The sequence below is a fragment of the Adiantum capillus-veneris genome, chromosome 9 (genome assembly GCF_014529385.1).
Source record: "Adiantum capillus-veneris isolate H3 chromosome 9, ASM1452938v2, whole genome shotgun sequence".
NCBI classification, from domain to species: domain Eukaryota; kingdom Viridiplantae; phylum Streptophyta; class Polypodiopsida; order Polypodiales; family Pteridaceae; genus Adiantum; species Adiantum capillus-veneris.
In genome coordinates this window covers 37,871,406-37,896,081 of record NC_140939.1, presented here as the reverse complement: position 1 = coordinate 37,896,081, position 24,676 = coordinate 37,871,406, and the positions used below count along the sequence as shown (strand labels likewise).

The 24,676-nt window shown below is 44.2% G+C and overlaps 1 protein-coding gene across 4 annotated transcripts in view; it reads right to left on the bottom strand.

The window, feature by feature from the left end:
* Window positions 1-24,676, bottom strand: part of LOC147450362 (26S proteasome regulatory subunit) — a 126,709-nt gene that overhangs the window by 7,754 nt on the left and 94,279 nt on the right. For 2 of the 4 annotated variants that reach the window (XM_086519603.1, XM_086519604.1), the window contains exon 3: window positions 24,362-24,478. The exons of the other annotated variants lie outside the window; for them this stretch is intronic. In XM_086519603.1, coding sequence (XP_086375729.1) covers window positions 24,362-24,478 — 117 coding nt within the window. The remainder of the gene's footprint in view (window positions 1-24,361; window positions 24,479-24,676) is intronic. 4 annotated transcript variants of the gene reach the window in all.

Sequence of the window (24,676 nt, the reverse complement as noted above, 5' to 3'; positions counted from 1 at the left end):
CATTGTCCTCATTCGTGCATACCCTCTAATCTCTTCCACATGTCCCATGCAATGTCCTCATTCTCTACATTGAAAAGCAAACTGTCAGACACAGAAAGCATAATGGTGGAGCGAGTCAACTCGTCCACCTCTTCCCATTCCTCACCTGTCATGTTTGCAGGCTTCTGACCCTCTGTCTTGATGGGCTTCGCTTGTTTCTTTTGCAACATCACATTGTAGCATTGCTTCTTCCAAATAGCATAGTTATGCGCACCCTCAAGCTTCTTGATGTGCAACAAATTGCCATTTTCATTGCCGGAAGCCATTGCAACAAAGACAAATGCAAACGCACTTGTTTCTCAAGGCTAAACACGCTGAGATGAGTGCAAAATCAGCTAATAAACCCTGCTGTCCTAAAAATTCAGAACTTCAAACCCCTCAGAATTCGCCCAAATTGGCGTATATTCACTGCGAAAACCTTGCAAAATGTGTCCACAAGGTGAAATACATCAAATCAGCCCTGAACTTCACTGAAATTGACCTAAATTCAGACCTGTAATTCACTGTTTTGCTGAAATTTCAGACCTGTCCGCCTAAAACACCTGCGAATCTGACCTGTAAGCAACCTGTTTCACCCGTAAAGCTAATATTTTGACTTCGGGAGGTCAAAACACCTTAAATTCAGCAAAACCCCTTTGCTGTGCATTGAATCTGAAACCCTAATTGTCAACTTTGACGAATGGGCATTGTTCTTCGCGACAAGATGAGTCCTCCACGACACAACTTGAGCGCAAACGATGGGGAAGCTGAAACACAGCAGAGAAAAGAGTTTTCAGCTCTCGTGTCGCGAGAGAAGGTTGCAGCCCGTGCTCTGATACCAGTTGTTGGGGAAGGAGCAGGTGCTCAAGGTGTTGCAAGAGGGGGCGATGGAAGCAAGAGAGAGAGAGAGGAGGAAGGAGCGCAGGAAGAAGAGCATAGAGAGAGAGTGAGAGTGAGAGAGAGAGAGAGATCGTGAGTTCAGCCCACAATTGTGTATTGGGCTTATTCTTTCTTATTCTTTAAAAGAATAAGTGAGTAAGTGACCTAGAGGGTGTTCACACCCATCCGGCCAGCCATAAGGCACTTAGCCTTTATTTCTTACATGTCATTGATTTGTCACAAATGACGATGGCATATTGGATAGCAGATCCTTCAAAGGTGTCACATGCCGTGACGCACCACTATAAGAATCCAATCTATGAGTCTCTAGCTGCAAGAACTGGCTCAACCTCCGATGTCGCATGCGAAACTTTAAGTGGTATCATCTTTGGATGGACAAAGGCTAGGGCCTTTACTGCAGTCGAAGAAGAGAAAAACCCTTCAAGACGCTTCGGACACTTCCACCAATAGTGTACCTAGATGAATCCAGGATAAGCCCAGATTCACCCTTGAAGGAAAGTGCAAGGTATAGACCCATGGTAGTCACCCACAAGACAATATAACCATCAGCTCCATCATGCATAGTATTGACTAAATACCACGACATCCCCACTAACGTCGTCAGTGCCCAATAGTGGCCTTTCTCTCCACAATTGTTGCAATGCCACTCAACTTTCAAAGCTTCCTTCCCAACATCCGTCTTGTTGTTGTTGCTGCTGCTTTTGTTCTCACCCTTTTGCTTTGGATTCACCACCTCACCAATGGCCTGCCGGTTATAGAAAGAAGCACTCAATTGTAACAAATTGCTGATGTGTCAAAGCCTAAGGAATGGAGCCAGCTTACAGAAACCCTAACCCTAATTTCTGCCAACCCTAACTGCTGAAACCCTAATTCTAGAAACCCTAACCCTAAAACCTGCAAACCCTAATTCTGGAAATCCTAACCCTAAAACCTGCAAACCCTAATTTTGGAAACCCTAACCCTAACCCTAAGGGCAGCAGGCAGATTTCCAAAATTTTCGCTAACATGATGATGTGGTAGGCTGTACGGATTTCCGCGTTTCGCGCTGGCTGATGACGTGGCAAGCTGTACGGATTTCCGGGATTTACGCTGGCAGATTTTTGGGTTTGCTTTTGGACCAGATGCTTTTAAGTTTGAAGGCTTTTCACTGTAATTGCTTTTTAGGCCAAGGGCCTTTAAATATGAGGCTAGGGTTCATCTCTGGCATGCTTCCTAGAGAAGGTGCAGAGTCTGGAGTACCAACTTGTACTGTGTTGATGCAATATAAAGAAATACCGAAAGGGACGCCAAGGTTTGGGGCCAATACTCTCTGGGGTGGAATTTCACCACTCCGTCTCTCTATTTCAGTTCAGTTGTTATTTAAGTGCTAAAAGTTTGTTCAGTCTGTTCTTTTATATTGGCACGTGGTGCCCGTCTTGTGACACAATCATCTTCCTTTAACTGCAAGTCGCGCCGATGCTCGTCTGTTGCTTTCTCATCTTGTTCTTGAGACTTCTGCAAAGCCTTCCTAACCTTCTTGCCATCCTCGACAATCTCAAATGGTGCCTTCAGGTCAATGTGTGAACAGCTTTGTTTGTAAGCAAACTCCACCAATGGAAAATATTTCTCTTACTGAGACTTATTAGCACTTCAACAAGTTTAGTACCACCATATTAATGATCTATGACTGCCATCACTCTGCGTGTCACGTGCACATCTAACCCTATGTGCATGTGAACAAGCTCAAGTTGTCCCTACTTCTAGGGTTTAGGTAGCCTAAGAAGTGTTTTGGCACCTTTGTGAGCTTGTACGCAGGACGTGCATGTCTAGGCACTTAGAGTAGTTGCATACCCTCTGATTGCACAACCCATCACCACTAGCATCATTACCATTAGCTAGCATGAGCATTTTCACAGCAGGAACTCATTTTCCCAAACTACGCGTGAACCACCTCTTAGTAGGCATTTTATTAAAAAGTGACTTTTCATTTACCCTTGTTGGAATGTAGGTAGGGAAAATGGCTAAAGAATCTCTATGAGGAACCAATGGGGCGCCAGAAGAAGCCAGAAGACACAGAGCAAGAAGACTCGGAGCACATAACAAGCAATGCCCCGCAATACCCAAGTTCTCTGGAGTTTTCTCAGCCCACCATCAGCGTTTCGGACAGCAGCGTTTTCAGCCAGCGGCACTTTTGCTCTCCATCGCCGTACCGCCGCAGAACCCCATCCGATCCAGCTTTCCCTCATCGTAGTCAATCGTTCCATCGTGGACAAAAAGACAGGAACAGATTTCAACCCAGACATCTATCAGCGTTTTCAGTTTCAGCCCACAGATCCATCAGTGTTTTTCAGTTTTCAGCTTTCATCGACGTCATCGGCGATGGATCAGCCAATTACCTTTGCCACATGACCCCAATCTCATCAGCATACCTAGCGTTTCAGATTTCAGCAGTTCAGCCAGCCCTTAGCCTCGACCTCGTTGTCGACATCGTCGTCGTCGTCAAGTACCACAGCATCTAGAACCGTCGTACCAGACTTTGTGCAATCTAAAGCAAATACCTCTCTAGCAATAGAGAGGGGGGCCCTTGGAGGGGGGTTTGCGTACTCAAGAACCCCGAGTAATCAAGAACCCCTACAACCCCGAGTACTCAAGAACCCCAAGAACCCGAGTACTCAAGAACCCAAGAACCCCAAGTACCCAAGAACTCAGTGCATGGTCATCACCTGAAGCAGAATGGATACTTTGAGTGAAGGTGATGAGAGTGGAGTCGGAGAAAGCGAAGTTTCTACACCAGGAGGATTGTTCCCCGATCCTCCCCCATCCTCATCTACGCCATGGATTGCACCAAACCCTCTGGAGACTTTGGTCAAGTCAATGATGGAGATGATGCTACAAGTAACAACAAGAGGCGCAACTCGCCACCATGGATCGAGACCGTGAAGAAAGAAGGGCAGCTATGGAGCTTAAGCGTGAGCAAGCATGCGAAGCTCAACGCATAGCAGTTGAAGAAAGAAGGGCAGCTATGGAGCTCGAGCGTGAGCAAGCACGCAAGGCTCGACGCACAACGGCCAAAGAAAGCGGGAGCAACGCCTACAGGGGTTGATCCTACAAGTACTCACCCCGAAGACCGAGCCACTCAAGGAGGCCGGTGAATCATCTCGTAGCACAGGTAGAGGCGACGATTCCAACAATCCAGTCACTGAGAAATTGACATTTATTAAGTATGGGTAAGATGGATGCTTTTGTGATTCATTCTTGGTTGCATCAATTTAATGCTTACTATGTGACTAACAAGAAAACAAGCTACAATAAATTTTTGACTACTGCCATGTATCTAGTGGGTGATGGCATAAGTTGGTATCCCTTGGCAGGAGTCACAATTAGCGGAGCACCTTGAGAATGCCGCGGTTGGCATACCCCTCTCTCACTTGGGTAGACTTCCAAGACAAGCTTAGGGCTTGATCAATTAAAAGAAGATTGGCGTGGCCTTAAGCAGCATGACACTCCTATTATATATTTTTCTAACCGTATTTTGCAGATTGGCGTCCAATTGCGCAAATCAGATGCCGAACAGAAAGAGGCTTTCCTTTTTGTGGGTTAGACGAGTACATCAAGTTCGACGTGCAAGTCTTCAACCCTAGGGACTACAATGACGCCGTCAGAATTGCTCTGGCACAAGAAATGAAGCACAACAAAAGTAAGCTGAAGGAGAACAAGTCGAGTACCTCTGAGAATCAACCGAACGGTAGACCAATGATAAGCATGACGGTAATTCTTCTTCTCAATCTTCTTCTACACCTAGAGCACAAAACTCTCACAATGATGATAAAGAAAAGGCTAAAACTCAGGGCACCCCTAAGTTGACGCCTATTGATAAATCTGGTCAAGGAATCTTAGGAGGTAGGTTAACTTTTGAAGAACGAGACGTATATGCAAAAGAAGACAGATGTCTTGAATGTCACACTAAAGGTCAAAACCAGTTTGTCCTAAGAAAGCATCTAAAGAACCCACATAATCCACATCATCTGTTAATGCAATTAGTGAAAACACTAACGTATCCCAAGTTTCTCATGATCATATAGATGAGTCTCTCATACACTATTATGGTCATGTGAATAGTCAACGCATTGTGATCTTGTTTGATTTGGATAGTATGCATGGTGTGATTAGTGACTCTCTCGTGAAGAGCGCACGTTTAGTAGCTCTTCCCATAGATCCCATTGGGATCTCTCGATTTTCTGCGGGCACGTACTCTTCTTTCACGCATGAATGTCCTGATGTGACAGTGTTCGTTCCAAATGTCGGCTTTCGTCGTAAGTTTGTGATTTCTCCTCTCAAAGGACGTAATTTAGAACTGCTTTCATCGATGTCATCGTTGACGGATCAGCCCATAAGCTCACACGACCCCAATCTCATCAGCATACCTAACGTTTTCATATTTCAGCAGTTTAACCCTTAGCCTCCGCGTTGTCGTCGACATCGTCGTTGTCGACGTCGTCGTCGTCAAGTACACCACAGCATCTAGAACCATTGTACCAGACTTTGTACAATCTAAAGCAAATACCTCTCTAGCAATAGAGAGGGGGGCCCTTGGAGAGGGGTTTGGGACCCCATCTAGTGTTGTCTCTTGTCTCTCTCTCTCTAACACTCTCATGCACTATTCTCTCACTGTCATAAAATCTACTATCTAACCAACCCAAATGATTTTCTCATATTAAATTGATCACTTAATGTGGGAGAATAAATGGGAACAAGTGTTAAGATATAGATATGTGCTTATAGATCTATCTCAACACGGGGCCAATAGTAAAGGGGCCCAAATGGGAGATGGTCTATCAAGAGCAAGGCTAACCAATGGAGCATAGAGGGTTAGCTTCATTGAAGACCTCCAATAATGTGTGTAAAAGTCCTTTGACCTTAGGTAAGCTAGGACTGAGCTTGAGGTGGGAACCCGACCCAAGCTCAAGGTGCTTGTCGTGCTTGAGGTGCTTGTCATGCTTGAGGTGCTTGATTAAGATGCTTGAGGTGCTTGACTGGCTCCATGCTTGAGGTGCTTGACTTGATGCATGATTAAGGTGCTTGAAGTGCCTTGAGAAGCTTGCCTGAGATGCTTGTGGGAACACCCCCTACTTCAAGTGCTTAGTCATGCTTGATGACTAAGGGGCTTGCTCATCCAAAGTCAAAAAGATCCCTACAAGGAGGGGGGCGAGCCTACAAGGGGGGAGGGGGGGGGGGGGATGAGAGAGAACACACACACACACACAAGGGAAGCCCCAGCTTGAAGAGGCAGCAAGGACACTTGTCAAGTTCCTACCTATGTTGCCCTCATGGTGTGCCTGAAGCCTATTGGTTGGCCACCCAAGGGGTCCAATGATAATTTAGGATATTTAATTAATTGATTTTGCATTTATCAAGTCCTCTCTCTCAAAGGGGAAAGGGGGACACTTGTCTCAAGGCTACCCATGTTGCTTGTAATGGCTCCTGCTTGTGATTGGCTAGGCCTGGAGGGGTCCAATGAGCTTCAAGCATGAGCTACAAGGGGGGGTCGACCCAAGCAAGCTAGGGGGGTGCTTAGGGGGTATACTCACCCACACACACTCACAAACACTCTCATTGTGTACTATGCAAAGTGCAAGAACTCCCTCTCCTTCTCCAAGCAAGTAGAGGTTGAGAGCCTACACCAACACTCTTGGCTATGGAGTGCAAATCCATCCAAGAGCCATGCTTCAATGCTTGAGCTTGCCATCTATTTCTTCTTCATTACTATGCTATTATGTATGCTAGCACAAGAGTTATGATAAGTGAGGAACTAGCTCTTTCTCGTATGAAATGTTTCTTCTTCCTCTTCCTTACCCTCATTCCCGGCTAGCTCTCTCCACTTTGGAAGGTGTTTGAGGTCTTGGGACTGAGGCTTGGTATAGTTAAAGCTTTCTTCAAGTTTAGGTTATGCTATGATGGTGATGCATGAAGCTTTCCATCTTCATTGCTTCACCTAGGTCACAAGGAACACAAAGAATGTATTGGAACAAGTCTGTCTTTATGGGAGAAATTATAATACAAATGCCTATCGGAGGGGGGACCGGCTCCACATAAATCCGGTCCTCAACTGTTGTCATGTTCTCTAAATTCTCTCTCTTGCAAAAGTATTGTCCATGCCAAGTTAACTAATTGCTATAATTATGTTGCTATCTTCAATTATGTCTACCCGCTATGCTCACAAAATCATTTCTTGAAAGTACTCCCATTAAATTCCACTACTCTCAAATTGAATAGGCAAATTCCATTACATTGACATCAGAGCATTTGGTTTCTCTTTTCTTGCTTAAGAAGAGAGGTCCTTAAGTAGTCTATAAATGGTTGATGTTGTTAATTATAATAGGGTAAGTGGAATTGGGATCTATTATCGGTTTTGTTGAACCCACTATGTGGGGGATGGTGCATACCTCGGGAGCTTTGGACTTAATAATGGAGTCTTTCTAGGCTTGCCTACGGCTTTACCATTATTGAGCCATAAGAAGTCCGAAAGGAGCTAACCCTTGGCAACTCTGCTATGTTAGACCTACTCCTCTACTCTCTATAATTAACCACTTTGAGCCGTGGGTGTAGATACTTAAGAGCCGATTTTCAAAGGCTAAGAGGAGTGGCAACTAAGGTTTTGAACTGCCAAAGCATACACTAAGTATAAACATAAATTTTGTTAACATGGCTGACAATAATCAAGAGAGTAGAATGAACATTGATAGCTTTGATTTTGCACATGAAGGTGCTAATGATGATGCTCCTATGTTTGTGAATTATCTCGTCACTAGGTTGCAACAAGCTATGGGCAACCCTGTTTTGCAAGCCGAAGTTACTCAACAACTTCGTGCTTATGGAATTTCCCTTCCTCTCCCAGAGGAGAGAGAGCTTAGGAGGCCTCTTGAAGAGACCCCCAAAAGAAGACTCTCTCCCATTCGAGAGGAGGATTCCAAAGAGAAAGAAAGCAATGACAGTCTAAGTTCTTCTGAAGATGTGGCTCCACGAAGACGGCGGTCTAGACGATCGCCTACTCCTCCCAAGAGGAAAAGAGCAACCTATAGTCCTTCTCCTCATCACTCTGAAAGGCAAGAGAGGAAACAAAGGAAGAAAAGGGCTAGGAAGAGGTCACCCTCTTCTCCTTCTTCTTCACCTTCCTCCTCTTCCGATGAAAGTTATGGCTATTCTCCTAGAGAATACAAGAGGGGAGGACATCGCAAATCATTTCCTGCATGGCGAAGGTCACAAAAGCTAAAGAAGTTCAAGGAGGGAGGAAAGAGTATCTCTTTTCTTACCTATGATGGCACCTTTGGTGCTACCGACAAAGTGTTGGCCTTCATCCAGCAATTTGATGCGGCCTTTGGGGACGAGGGCTTCACAGAGTCCTCCAAGCTACGCCATGTAGCTATGCACTTCCAAAAATCAGCTCGTCAATGGTGGGCTAGCCTTCGTGGCAATGGAGAAGCCCCAAAGACATGGAAAACTCTACGAGTTTTCATCATGAAGCAATTTCTTCCAAGTGATACTAAAGATAAAGTTCTTACCGAATGGCGCGGCTTGAAGCTTCTCTCTCATGAGTCTATCAACAAGTATGTAGACAAGTTTTGGGATTTACATCTCAAAGCTACTTACTATCTTTCAAAAGATAGACTTTGCCGAGCAAAGACAGCAATTCTGTGCGGGATTACCTGAAGAGATGGCCGAATACATCAACTCTCAACGGCCTGGTACTATTACCGAAGTAATCCATCACACCATGGTTGCTTCACGTATCAATTTCCATCAAGGGGCTAGACGTAATGTCAAGCCCATGGAAAACAAAGATAAAAATGATGCAAAGGGGAAATCCAATGCTCAAAATAATTCCCAAGGCACTTCCAACAACAACAATAACAACAACAGTAATCGGTCCAAGGAGAAGGGAGTTTACAAAGGTAAAAACAAACTCTCTCCTGAAGAGCTTGAAGCTTTTCGCAAGGACCATAAATGTTTCAAGTGTGGGGAGCAAGGACATGGCTATCGTTCTTGCCCCAAGAAGAATACTCGCAATGAGACTCCTAGGGCTTCCACCATCGAAGCTCCAAAAGAGGATGCTCATTGCAAAGGATCATCACTCTCCTATGCTTGGGGAAAGGTAAGAGAGCATGATGCCTTCATCTTGTTTGACCCTGGCTCTACTTTCAACTTCATATCAATAGAGTTGGCCACCAAGTTGGGCATTCAAGCTTTTGAGATGGGAGATATAGTAACAGCTGATGCAGCTTTCAAGGGACAACAAGCCTCCGTTACTCCCTTGATTGGGAAGTTGAGGCTTCATGTCCAAAGCTATGTCGACAAAGAAGACTTCTTCATCTCTCCTCTCCAACATCAGGATGTTATCCTAGGGGCACCATGGTTTGATCGCATGGCTGCCAACATGAAGTTCCCTGAAAGGAGAATTTACTTCACCTACAGGGGAAAGAACATGTATATAGATGCTAGTGAGCGTGGTCGCTCTATTCCACTTGTAAATCCTCTTTCTTTTGATAAATCAATGAAGAGCTCAGTTTCTGCGTACATGATTTATGTCAAAGAGTCTCTAAAAGCTAATAATGTTTCATCAAATGAAAATGATAAGGAATCAAGAAGAGTTAGACTTGTCTACTTTTCTAAAAGGATTCCAAGATGTGTTCATCGATGATATCCCTATGGACCTACCTCCAAAACGAGGGGATGATGACCATCGTATTGAGCTCCTTCCAGGAAGCTCACCGCCTAACAAACCTCCTTATCGAGTCTCACAAGCTCAACAAGAGGAGATTATGAGGCAAGTACAGGAATTGGTAGACAAAGGGATGGTGAGGCCTAGTTCCTCTCCCTTTTGTTCTCCAGTCCTTTTAGTGCAAAAGAAAGATGGTACATACCGTATGTGTGTGGACTATCGAGCACTAAACCATATCACTATCAAAAACAGATTTCCCGTGCCTCGGGTAGAAGATCTGTTTGATAAGCTACAAGGCTCTACCTACTTCAGTAGGATTGACCTTAAGAGTGGCTATCATCAAATAAGGATAGTGGATGAAGATATCCTAAAGACCGCGTTTCGCACAACATTTGGTCTTTATGAATATCTAGTCATGCCTTTTGGCTTGACTAATGCACCAGCTACTTTCAATCGTCTCATGGAGAAAATTTTTAGACCATATCGTAAATTCACTGGAGTGTTCTTTGATGATATCATCATCTACTCCAAATCTTTGGAGGAACATAAGCAACATCTCCAAGTGATTTTTCAAGCCTTGAGGGAGAACAAACTTTTTCTCAACCAAAAGAAAAGTGAATTCTTCCTTCAAGAGATTCAATAACTAGGTCATATTATCTCTCACGATGGTATTCGTATGGATCCATCAAAGTTAGAGGTAATAAAATCATGGCCTAACCAAGGAATCTACATGAGCTAAGAAGCTTTATTGGTATGTGTGCATACTATAGACGCTTCATAGCAAAAGTCTCTCAAGTAGCAGGACCACTACACGACTTAACAAAAAAGAACGTTAAGTTTGTATGGACTGCTAAGGAGCAAAATGCTTTTGAAAAACTCAAAGAGAAGCTTACTTCCCAACCAGTCCTCGTGCTTCCGGATCTCTCAAAGCCATTTGAGGTCCAATGTGATGCGTGTGGTGATTGCCTTGGAGCGGTTTTGCTTCAAGAAGGGCATGCCATAGCATATGAGAGCCGAAGGCTCAATAGTGATGAACGAGTCTTGGGCATTTATGAGAAAGAGCTTTTAGCTGTTCTACATGCCCTAGACACATGGAAGCACTACCTATTGGGGACTCCATTTATCCTACGAACCGACCACCAAAGTCTCAAGTATTTCATGACGCAAACCAAACTTTCCGACAAACAAATGAGGTGGGCAAATTTTCTTTCGCAATTTAATTTCCATTGTTCACATAGCTGGTAAGCACAATCAAGTTGCCGATGCACTTTCACGACGACCAAAAGTTAATGCGGTGTCTATAGCTACTCACAATGATCTATCCTCTATGATAGATGAGTATGCTACTGACCCTGACTTTAGAGACATAATGTCAGCCCTTGCTTTGGAGAAGAAAGAGGAACCATTCACCTTGCAGGATGGTTATCTTCTCCACGGCAATAGGCTATGTGTTACCCATTCCCTTTGTGAGAAGGTTATGTATGAATCCCATGCTCCTCCATATGCAGGGCATAGAGGTATTCAACCTACTCTCTGAGGAGTAGAGACGTATTTCTATTGGCCTACCCTGAAAGTGGACATACAAGAGTATGTTTCAAAATGTGTAGTATGCCAAAAGACCAAGTATGATAGAGGGAAGCAACCTGGATTACTCCAGCCATTGCCTATTCCAAATTCACCATGGGAGAGTATATCCATGGATTTCATCTTTGGATTACCCAAGTCTATCCATGGGAATACAGGAATATGGACAATAGTCGACAGGTTTAGCAAGCAAGCACATTTTATTCCTGTCAAAAAGACTATTAAGGCACATCAAATGGCAACTCTCTTCATATCTCAGATTTTCAAGCACCATGGATTACCCACATCCATCGTGTCAGATAGAGATCCTAGAATGACCAGTAATTTCTGGAAAGGTCTCTTTGAAAATCTAGGAACAAGATTGAATTTCTCTTCGGCCTATCACCCACAAACGGATGGCCAAAGTGAGATAGCCAATCTTACGATACTCGATCTACTCAAGACTTATGTTACCGAAGTAGATCAACGCTCACAATGGGAAAAGTATTTACCTCTAGTAGAGTATGCCTACAATAATACTGTACATACTTCTACGGGGAAAGCACCTTTCGAGATCATAGAGGGAAGACCTAAAAGTCCCTTGCTACTCAAAGTACATGGGAAGATCTTCGCCGCCGATGAGTATAGCTGTGACCTACAAGAATCTTTTCAAAAGATTAGGGAGGCTATAGCCATCTCTCAACAAAGGCAAAAAGCTGCTGCTGATAAGCACAGAAGAGCCTTGATGTTCAAAGAAAATGATTGGGTCTTACTCAAGTTTCCTAAGGCTCGATTAAGGCAAACGACGGGCAAAAATCCTACGGGCCATCAAAAGTATTATGCTAAACTAGCAAAAAGATACTATGGTCCTTTCCAAATCTTGAAGCCCATCAATGAGACGGCTTATCAACTCAAGTTGCCCAACCATTGGCTTATACACAATGCCTTTCATGTAAGCCTACTTAAGCCCTACAAAGGAGAGCCACCAACTAAACCAATTATTGAAGACCCTCCTGAAGTTGAAGACCAAGAAGAAGTGCTACAACCCGAAGCTGTCCTTCGGCATGAAGACAAGGTACTACGACATGGTAAGATAATCTGACGGTATCTTATTAAGTTCAAAAATTATCCTTTTGAAGATGCTAAATGGATGCAAGGAGTACAACTTAAGGATAGTATGAACCTTGTCAATGCTTACAATGCTACATTAGAGTAAGCAAATGTACAACTCTCTTTTAAATGACTCATGTTTTTGTCTTATAAGACTAATCCTCTTTTTAATTGTGCACAAATTTAACTAGTATGCATGCTTAGAATCATGTTTGTGATGACGACGTCTCTCAAACACCAAGTAGAATTTGTCACTCTACTTTGGGAGAATGAAATGGACTAAAGAGCAGACATGCTTGTGGCAGCTATGTCTCCCAAGCACCAAATGGATTAGTCATCTATCTTGGAAAGATGTCGTAGGGTAAAAAAGGGATCCTCTACCCGCTAAGTACGATTGACTAATGACTAAGGCTTTATCTCTTCTACCTCATAGTCGAGGACGACTATGATTTCAAGAGAGAGGTAATGTCATAAAATCTACTATCTAACCAACCCAAATGATTTTCTCATATTAAATTGATCACTTAATGTGGGAGAATAAATGGGAACAAGTGTTAAGATATAGATATGTGCTTATAGATCTATCTCAACACGGGGCCAATAGTAAAGGGGCCCAAATGGGAGATGGTCTATCAAGAGCAAGGCTAACCAATGGAGCATAGAGGGTTAGCTTCATTGAAGACCTCCAATAATGTGTGTAAAAGTCCTTTGACCTTAGGTAAGCTAGGGCTGAGCTTGAGGTGGGAACCCGACCCAAGCTCAAGGTGCTTGTCGTGCTTGAGGTGCTTGTCATGCTTGAGGTGCTTGATTAAGATGCTTGAGGTGCTTGACTGGCTCCATGCTTGAGGTGCTTGACTTGGTGCATGATTAAGGTGCTTGAAGTGCCTTGAGAAGCTTGCCTGAGATGCTTGTGGGAACACCCCCTACTTCAAGTGCTTAGTCATGCTTGATGACTAAGGGGCTTGCTCATCCAAAGTCAAAAAGATCCCTACAAGGAGGGGGGCGAGCCTACAAGGGGGGGGGGGGGGGGGGATGAGAGAGAACACACACACACACAAGGGAAGCCCCAGCTTGAAGAGGCAGCAAGGACACTTGTCAAGTTCCTCCCCATGTTGCCCTCATGGTGTGCCTGAAGCCTATTGGTTGGCCACCCAAGGGGTCCAATGATAATTTAGGATATTTAATTAATTGATTTTGTATTTATCAAGTCCTCTCTCTCAAAGGGGAAAGGGGGACACTTGTCCCAAGGCTACCCATGTTGCTTGTAATGGCTCCTGCTTGTGATTGGCTAGGCTTGGAGGGGTCCAATGAGCTTCAAGCATGAGCTACAAGGGAGGGTCGACCCAAGCAAGCTAGGGGGTGCTTAGGGGGTATACTCACCCACACACACTCACAAACACTCTCATTGTGTACTATGCAAAGTGCAAGAACTCCCTCTCCTTCTCCAAGCAAGTAGAGGTTGAGAGCCTACACCAACACTCTTGGCTATGGAGTGCAAATCCATCCAAGAGCCATGCTTCAATGCTTGAGCTTGCCATCTATTTCTTCTTCATTAATATGCTATTATGTATGCTAGCACAAGAGTTATGATAAGTGAGGAACTAGCTCTTTCTCGTATGAAATGTTTCTTCTTCCTCTTCCCTACCCTCATTCCCTGCTAGCTCTCTCCACCTTGGAAGGTGTTTGAGGTCTTGGGACTGAGGCTTGGTATAGTTAAAGCTTTCTTCAAGTTTAGGTTATGCTATGATGGTGATGCATGAAGCTTTCCATCTTCATTGCTTCACCTAGGTCACAAGGAACACAAAGAATGTATTGGAACAAGTCTGTCTTTATGGGAGAAATTATAATACAAATGCCTATTGGAGGGGGGACCGGCTCCACATAAATCCGGTCCTCAACTGTTGTCATGTTCTCTAAATTCTCTCTCTTGCAAAAGTATTGTCCATGCCAAGTTAACTAATTGCTATAATTATGTTGCTATCTTCAATTATGTCTACCCGCTATGCTCACAAAATCATTTCTTGAAAGTACTCCCATTAAATTCCACTACTCTCAAATTGAATAGGCAAATTCCATTACACTCAGAGTTTTTCACTCTCTTGTTTTGGTCATTGCACATTCTCTCTCTAGGTAAGGAAGGCTCTCCCTTCCGCTAAGTAAAGGGAACCTCGAGCACTCACTGATCACCCATCATGAGCTTACACCATCATTCACTTCGGCTGTACATTACACTGCGGATGAAAAGACGAAGAGAAATAAGGAGCGTAAGGAGAAGCTTTTCCCAAAGCTAAGTTTGCAATAGGCCTTCCAGATTTCTAAAAAGATCAATAATGTGTCCTTTAGACTTGAGTTGCCAAATACTTGGAAGATTCACAATGCTTTTCATGTGAGTTTACTACGACCTTTCAAGGGGGAAGTGTTTGTTCTAAGGGGAAGTTCTACAGAACAAGGAGCAAAATATGTGAGCAGGTCCTAGTACACAAGAAAAGAAAGTTGAAGGGTAAGCTAGTCTGGAAATACTTGGTCAATCTAGCAACTATTCCGTTCTTGATGCAAAGTGGATGGAGGAGGAGAACTTGGCAGATTTCCTTAGATACTACAGCTTTACCTTGAAGTTTTTAGTTTAGCTGCGACTATTCCAAAAGTGTACGTTGAATCAGCCGCAATCTAGTGCAATACATGCTCAAGTTTCAAGCATGTGTTTTCTGTGGATTCACCACCTCACCAATCGCTTGCCGGCTACATGCTTCTACATCATACACCAAATTCTTCTCGAAAGTATCACCCCCATCCATGCTTGAGGAAAACGTGCGCATAACCAGTTGAAATGAAGACGGATCTCCAAATCAACCAGAAACAGCACCAAATAGACCCAAAAGGGTGAAAAACAGCAGCAACCAGCCCTACATTTCTCTTTGTCACAAAAATCAGCACCATAAACTCGCACCGATCACCAATCTGACCTTAAAGCGCGTCGTGGCTATGATACCATGTCAAAGGTGAACTGAAAAAGTGAATCAAATGACGATCAAGTCTATAACTAAGAGCATAAATCCTCTCAATCACTGGCAACCACAAGATCTCGAATCCACTGTAAAAAAAACCTCCTCCGAATCAGCCCTGCACAGTAAACACTGCTCCTTGTGTGAGGAACCTGCAATGCACACAACATATGGCAAGAGGGAAGGGCATGCAGAGAGAGAAAACGCTAGCTAGCAAATAAAAACAGAAAACTGTAAGTGCATGATGTGATATAAGAGGGGGGGGGGGGGGGCACGGGGTCCCTGGCATAAATATGCCAATGTGGTATATTTATGGCATGTCATCAAAAGATGACGCACGGCTGAAAACTGCAACAAACAAACTCTGACCCCGGGAAAGCCTAGAAACAAGGGTCCCCCCTCCTGCCTGCCTACCAGGTGGCAACATACATGACTCGTACAGCTGCAAAAGATGTGTCTACCTCAAACACGCTCAGGCACAACCACAAAACAGCCCTCACTTCCTTATATGCTCCTAGGACGTACTGGAGCCACAAGATGAAACCCTAACAACGAATGTGTGAATGAAGTTTGTACACCATGGGGCTTCCGTATTGGAGCGAGAGTGTGGTGAGGCTAAGGGGTTGCAACTGCAACAGTGTGGGCAACCGCTATGGGTTGGGGGTATGCGAGCGGCAGCAAGGACTCAATGGGTAGAGTTAGTGTGACGCGGGAAGGGGCCGGGGCAGGAGGTTGAAGCGCCGCACAGGCATAGCTGTAGGTGGTTGGACAACATAGGGGTGTAGCTGGTGGCACTACAGCTTCATGCAACAATGCTAGGAAGCAGCTAATGCTGAGCAGGTAGAAGCCGCAACAGCAAGCACAAATGGAGGTGACGGGACTTAGCGGGGTTGCGAGGCAAGGGGCTACTAGCAAGGGCTGAATAGGAGGGGCAAGGTGTAGGCGAAGAACACAAAGTAGGGTCTCTCTCTCTCTCTTCCTCATTTTTTTTGGCTGAAAAGGAGTCTGTATTGTGAGATTCCTAATGGCTTATAATCCAGAGGAAGTACAAAAGCGGGATAACAAAGCGAGGGTTATGTGAACATCAAGGTGGCATGTATGACAAATGTAGAATGTGTTGCTAAATGGACTAATTTCTTTTTTTTTTGAGTAATTTCTATTTATTGAAATTAGCATATTTAAATGTGCACACTTCAACTGTAAAGGTTAGGAGCCGTAGATCTATTGGAATAAATTAAATCCATCAGGAACGGACAACTCTCATGTGTCATATGATGGTGATATTAAGCATCGCGAACGAGTCGTACTGTTAGTTCGGTGGGAGAGACTGGGAAGTGGATATTCCTGATGCATTAGATGATGGGTGACGGGAACATCCAAAAGGGAATTTTCCATTGATATGGCAAGAAATCCAACGTGGAAAAAGGAATACGTGTAAAGACGCAAGTGCGAGAATAAAACTGGGTTCTAAGAACCTTTTAAAAAAAAAACAAGACAATTTTAAGTGCTTTCCGCGAAGGCAGATGCTTTCCAACGAGGAATCTATGTAAGAATAGCATCTATCCCCATGAGAACTATATCCGGGCACCCTTGGAACGTGTATATAAGCATCCGCTTGCAGCTCATGAGCTTTTTTTGAGTTTTGTCCAGGTTCTCACCTTTTTGAAAAAAAAGTGACCAGCTGCCCACTTAAAATAAAGCAAGGATTATAAAGAAAAAGAGGCTAGCAATCTCTTCTTATGGCTGAATTTGACGCAAGCACTCACTCTCTCTCCCTTGACGATAGTTGATTAGCCATATTTGTGATCGGGCCCTTGAGGTCCTCCCAGAACTCCTTGAAAAATTCAATGGTCAAACCATCCTAGCCAAGAGATTTCTCCTTGCCGAGAGCATGTAACGCAAGCGTGCACTCACCTTCTGAGAAGGCCAGCTCAAGACGATTCGCTTTTGGTTGGTGTATTTTCCTATTAATACTCTCAAGCAAGGTCGCTCTGGCCTCATCCACTTCTTGGGAGAAAGTCTCTGACTGGCCAATGATATGGCTTGAATGCTCCAGCATCATCTTAGCCATTTCATCCCGATCTTGCGTAACATCCCCCTTCTCATTTGTGAGCGAGTGGATAGACCCGCGACTTTTCTTGATTTTCAAGGTCCTAAAAAAACATGCTTGATTAGGGGCCTCACGCTGAAGGAATGTCTCCCTGGATACCAAGCTGCCCTTCTTGATCTGGTCGAGTTGTTGCTTGGACAGGTTGGCTTTAGCTTCCAGCCATCTTTTGTGATCTTCATTAGAGGCAAGTCCAGTCTCCTTAAATCTGCCGCAAGGTCTTGAGTTCAACTCCTTGTCGGCTAGATCTTTAAGGTATCTTGGGATAGTTTCCTACGACATTAAAACTCTCCTCTTCTTCTTTTTCTCATTTGATTATTCCAAGCGCCCTATGGACTTCGCTATTCCTACAGTAGACTCGTCAACTATTCCTGCCGCGACCAAGAGGCTATAAAAGCAACACCCGGCGCCCTCTTTTAGATCAGTGTTGCCAACACTAAAGCAAAAGGAGTACTACCGTCGAGAATCTGCAAGTACTCGCGGAAAGACAGGACACGAAGTTCACTTTTCCGTGCAAGGAGCGACAGGTAAAGTTTGTGAATACGTCCTCAGGTTGTTGCCTTGTGTGTTTGCCTTTTTCTAGATGCTCCATCACGGACAAGGAGTAACAAGGCCTCGGCCTACGCTTGGGGATTCCGGGAACAAAATCAAGAACGGTATGCAAAGTTTCACTCTCAGAGTTCGCCTCTCGGAATTTCTTGCACGGAAAGAAATTGACCATCGAGTTTGATATTTAGAACAAAGAGGTTACTCCGGTTCTTGTGCTTGTAAAAAGATTCTCTTTAAAAAGGGGGACCAGTCTATCTTTTGGTCCCCAATACTGTGTCGTTCTTCTCCCTCGTCTCTTTTGGTTGAAAGTTTATTTATTTTCAACTTGTTGATTATTCGTGTGCGCTCCCGTTTGTGACAGAGGTATCATAGCTCGGTTGCCTCTCTTTTTCTACAAACGAGGACGATTCCGCGAAGGAATGGGAAGAACCATGACAAGCCACGAAAGAACCGCTAAAGACGAATGTTAGGTGCAGCAGAATGATTGTTTGCGCTTTGCTCAAGATGAGTGCTCCGAACTGTGCTCAAGGTTCCTTTTGTTCTTATGGAAGGGAGAGCCTTCCATTCTTTATGAGAGAATGCTATGATCAGAAACAAAGTGAATGGACACTGTGCGTGCAAGTGTATGAGACTGAGAGATGGAGAGAGAAGAGAGATACGACACCAGAGACGTTGTAAAACCCTCCTCCAAAGCCCCACTCTCGTCAGCGAGAGTGGTCTACTTGTGATTGCACAAAGTGGTACAATGCGTATGCAATAGACTGATGCACTTAGGACTATGCCGATGACGACGATGAAGACTTTATGGCTGAAATCGATGCTCTTCTATCTGCTGTCCCCAAGGAGTCTATGGCTGAAAATCTAGGAGAACCGGGGGCTGAAATCTGCAAACTTTGGGGCTGTTTTCATATGCTGAGGCTGCGTTTTGAGAATGCTGAAAAACGCTGAGTATTGGCTGCTATGAGGCTGCGTTTTTGCTGCTGTACCTGAGGGCTGCAAACGCTCGTTGGCTACGACGACAGGGTACTGAAAACGCTGATTGTTCCTACGACTGAAAGCTGAAAAACGCTGCTCCTCTTGAGGGCTGAATCGCTGACTGTAAAGGGCTGAAAAACGCTGTTTGTAGAGGGCGATAGCAAGAGGCTAGAGTCGGAGACTGCGGTGATGTGCTGCTCTTGAAAACGCCCAGGTTGCCAGAGAAGATGGCGATGATCCAAGCTGAAAACGCTGAGGCTGATGTGTGGCAAGGATGGGGACCAAAAACGCTAGGGGTTCCTGCTGGGGTTCTGCTGAGAAGGTGCCTGTTGAGCATGTGCTCCTGCTGCCTCTTCTGCCAGAAAGTACTAACTTGGGTTTGCTTATATATTAACTTAGCATAATTGCCCTACCTACTTTTGTTGGGAAGTCACTTAAAAATAATAAGTGAAAAATACCAAAAATAGGAAAGATAGGCTAAATGCACTGGAAAATTCCCTTGACTGAATCTGATGGATCCTGAAGGGAATACTGATGATCATGCTATGTACAACCAGAGGATATGCATCTACGCTAAGTGACTGGGCATGCACGGTCTACGAATAGACTCACAAAAGTGCCAGATCACTTCTAATCTAGACTTGACTGGACTGACTGAACCCTTGCTATGCTGTAGCTTGTCCACGGACACATAGGGCTGGATGTGTCACGTGAGATCCCCTCCTTTTCAAAGTGAGGTACTGGTACCACTGTATGGTGTCGAGGGAGATCGCCAATAGCATCCGGAATCTTGGAAAGGACTCTTCGCTGGCCCACTCTAATGTGTGGGTCGAGCGGTACTTGAACTTCATAAAGGTCTGCAACGCTTCCTTATATGGGCCACACCGAAAGTGACACAAAATCTTTTGAATCTCCTTCCTTGCTTCAACTTCGTCTAGAGTCATGCTTTTTTTTTTCTTCAAGAATCTCCATGGCTGAAAAATTCCTGAAACCACTTCCAACACAAAACCATGAACATACCCATTCCATGTAAAGTGAGTGGAGAAAATCTTGTCTTCGCTAAAGATTGTGTATGCAATATAGATGAACATAAGAGACGGAGCGACAACCCGTTCATCAAACACATGCAAACAATGTGATCGAATCTTTCTCTTATGATCTAGAGCAATCAACTGTGACAAAACACAATGGAAATGCCCACGCTTGGTGCTCATACTTTCATGTGCTCGTTCGGAAACTATGTCATGCCAAGGAAGAGACATGGAATGTGACTTCCTTACATACATACTTTTCAGCTTTTCATGAAAAATCCGCATACATTCGTGCTCATCCATGAGAGAAACGTGCTCAACATACAATATGTCATGCTTAGAAAAAGGGATCACATAATGATGCTGACTAAAATACATGAAACGATCACGAATGAAACACTCGAACAATGCGTGCGTATCAATCATGCGACCACATAATACTTCCTGTGAGGGTTCGTTGGACCTAGGCTCGAGAGCTTCTTCGGGAGCTATCGAATCTTCTTGTGAGGGATCTGTGGACCTCGACTCGAAAGCCAAGATCGATTCTTCTTGATTGATCGAATCTGTAACGAGGTTAGCTTCGCTAGAAAAAGCATCCACTAACACATCATCCTTGTGAACAATCACATCATCTTCATGCAAATCATCATGCTCGTGAGAAATCACATCTCGATCATGCAAATCACCATGCTCGTGAGAAATCACATCTTGATCATCATGCTTATCATTAACATCCAAATCATCATGCTTATCATTGTCAATCAAATCATTATGCAAATCATTGTCATTCAAATCATCATGCTTATCTTTGTCATCCAAATCATCATGCAAATCATTGTCAATCAAATCATCATCATGCTTCACACAATCATGCAAATACTGTGTATCAGGCTTTGGAGAGGAAGAGACTGAGAGAGTCTCCTTTTCCCGAATCTCTTGCATCTGTCCTGAGCTTGAGAAAAGAGTCGCCAGATCTCTTCCCTTCTTGCTTTGATCTCGCGATCAAATTCTGCTTGTCTTGCTTTGTTCGTTGCTTGTCTTTCTGCTTCGTCTTTTGCGTATCTGTGTTCCATTTCTGCTTCTCTTTCTTTGAATTCACGATCAAATTTGGCTTGTCGTTCTTTGGCTTCCAAGCGTGCTTGCTCACGCTCGCGCGCTATGGTTGCCATTCTTGCGGCATTTCTTGCTTCGCGTTGTAAATTTTGTTCCATAAACAACAACTCCAACTCCTCCAGTGGAGTTAGTCCAATCGGTGTCATAGATGGGGAAGGGTCGGAAAAACCTCCTGGTGGGGAAAATTCTTCTTCGCCTCTCTCATGCTCATCACTTTCAAGCGAAGTATCCATTCCGCTTCGAGTGATGATCATTCTGAAGTCGTAGGTTCTTGTGGTCTTGGGTTTTTAAGTTCATGAGGAACTTGGGTTCTTGGGGTTCTTGAGTTCTTGAGGGCCTTGAGGTTCTTGAGGTTTTCTTTCGCTTGCAAACCGCGTTTGAGAAGGATCTTCTCTTCACCCGAGTTCTACTCTTTTCCGCGGGCGCACCCCCTAGCGGCCTTGCGCTCACACCAAGGTTGTTTTTTCCCACCTCACGTCGATTGGCCGGCCGCTAAGTGCACGGTCCGCTCTCAATGAGTGAAAAGAGACACAAGGGGAGGCTGGACAAGCCCTTCTTTCTTGGGATTCCTGTCCCTCTTCAAAAACACGATTAGGAATTGAGACGCCCAAGCGAACTTGGGTTCGTGCGACCGCAACAAGCAAAAAAATTCCTTGTGGTTCTTTCCTTGAGTGATACAAAACACTGCCAAAGCTCTGATACCAATGTTAGGTGCAGCGGAATGATTGTTTGCGCTTTGCGCAAGATGAGTGCTCCGAACTGTGCTCAAGGTTCCTTTTGTTCTTATGGAAGGGAGAGCCTTCCGTTCTTTATGAGAGAATGCTATGATCAGAAACAAAGTGAATGGACACTGTGCGTGCAAGTGTATGAGACTGAGAGATGGAGAGAGAAGAGAGATACGACACCAGAGACGACGTAAAACCCTCCTCCGAAGGCCCCACTCTCGTCGGCGAGAGTGGTCTACTTGTGATTGCACAAAGTGGTACAATGCGTATGCAATGGACTGATGCAACTTGGGACTATGCCGATGACGACGATAAAGACTTTATGGCTGAAATCGATGCTCTTCTATCTGCTGTCCCCAAGGAGTCTATGGCTGAAAATTTGGGAGAACTGGGGGCTAAAATCTGCAAACTTTGGGGCTGTTTTCATATGGCTGAGGCTGCGTTTTGAGAATGCTGAAAAACGCTGAGTATTGGCTGCTATGAGGCTGCGTTTTTGCTGCTGTACCTGAGGGCTGCAAACGCTGGTTGGCTACGGCGACAGGGTACTGAAAACGCTGATTGTTCCTACGATTGAAAGCTGAAAAACGCTGCTCCTCTTGAGGGCTGAATCGCTGACTGTAAAGGGCTGAAAAACGCTGTTTGTAGAGGGCGATAGCAAGAGGCTAGTGTCGGAGACTGCGGTGATGTGCTGCTCTTGAAAACGCCAGGTTGCCAGAGAAGATGGCGATGATCCAAGCTGAAAACGCTGAGGCTAATGTGTGGCGAGGATGAGGACCAAAAACGCTAGGGGTTCCTGCTTGGGTTCTGCTGAGAAGGTGCCTGTTCAGCATGTGCTCCTGCTGCCTCTTCTGCCAGAAAGTGCTAACTTGGGTTTGCTTATAAATTAACTTAGCAAAATTGCCCTAACTACTTTTGTTGGGAAGTCACTTAAAAATAATTAGTGAAAAATACCAAAAATAGGGAAAATAGACTAAATGCACTGGAAAATTCCCCTGACTGAATCTGATGGATTCTGAAGGGAATACTGATGATCATGCTGTGTGCAACCAGAGGATATGCATCTACGCTAAGTGACTAGGCATGCACGGTCTACGAATAGACTCACAAAAGTGCCAGATCACTTCTAATCTAAACTTGATTGGACTGACTGAACCCTTGCTATGCTGTAGCTTGTCCACGGACACAGGGGGCTGGATGTGTCACGTGACAACGAACTTTAGCAAGTACGAGTTCAACTCCCACAGTTGCAGCAGCTTCTCACACAGCCGGCTGTCCAAAGGGTTTTAGAAGGAATCAAGAACCCGCAAGGAACAGACGCCCATGAGCGTCAGGCAAATCTTGTCGGTGGTAACAACCCGCAAGAGGAAAACGGGCCGAAGCGCACAAGGGATCTTTGGATCGGAACAAACGGTTTGGAGCAAGGGCCAAAAAAAGGAACTCTTTCTCCTGAACGAAAGCAAGCATGTCTCTCTTCTCCATCACACTCTCATGATTATAATACTACTCTACTTCTCAAACAGTATCTAAACCTTCTTCAAAGAAGAGAACTCCTAGTACTTCCCTAAGTAATACTAAAGAGAAGCCCAAGTTCAAGAAGGATAACCGCAAGCGTCACCACAAGATGCGGGTTTTTAAATCCAATGACAAGGATGTCAAGTTTGGTAATTACACAGGACAGAGAGACATCTCTTTTCATTAGACAGTTTGAAGTCTTCACCAAAAAATCCAAGTTGCGTCATGTTGGGATGTATCTCAAGGAGATGGCAAGCAACGAGTGGTTAGTCAAGTTTCTGGAAGGTACACAAGCCAAAACGTGGACTAAATTCAAATATGAATTTTATGAACAATTTCTTCCGCCTGGCTTTGAGAGGGACATTCGTAAGGAATTGGACTGGTTTGCCCAGAACTTCGGCTCATTTTTTAAAGCTTCGGCACCATCCGGGAGCTATCTAGTGTTTCAGTAAAGGATTTTTTTAAATTCCTCTTTCAAATGATCGTCAATTTTTCATAAGACCCTTAAAACATGAAGGATTCCCGTCAACATATCCTTCAACCAAAGGGTAGCATTGTAAAATGTCCTTCAAGAACTAGTACTAACTTCTAAGTAGTGTATGTGTGTGTGTGTGTAAATATGAGACTTTAAAAAAAGTATAAACCTTAGAGAGACCAACCTTTGCACTTTTTTCTCATATTTCAGAGACACAGCCGCCAAGATTCATCTCTTTTAAAGTTTACGACTAACTGTAAAACTCCTAACGCTAGAAAGTTACCCGACTCATCGGGTCCACCGGTCCATAGAATGATACCGTCAGGGTATCATTCTCACACTTTTCACACCGCACTCGCCCATCTTTTGTTACCTAATTACTACCACACTTTTTAAACATACATGTTTCTTTATCTTATTTATGATACTCGTTCATTAAAACAGTGTTTCACACAATATTACAATTAATAGCCAAACAAGAAGTAGTCCATTTTAAACCAACAGCTTTTGGATTAGATTCACTTTAGCGTCTCTACTTGCGCCATTAGGTTTGATATGTATATACATTATTCATAAAAACTCTTACCACCCTTAGCGTCCCATACCGCTCGACAAGTACTCGTTGTGTCAACTTGGACGTACTCCCGCCACAACAACAACGGTGTCAACCCGGGCGTCATCCTCACGTCATGGCAAAACATAACTGCAATATCCAGTTAAACCATCTTAGATGTACTCTCACCGCAGCATCAGTTGTGCCATCCTAAGCGTCACCTCACGCCTTGGCAATTGTCACTTAATGTCAGCTCTAATAAGTTGAGAGTCTTGAGGGAAACCATACCAATATATATTATACATACATTATTTCCTATGGTAAACAGTTTAACTAGATAATTTTTTC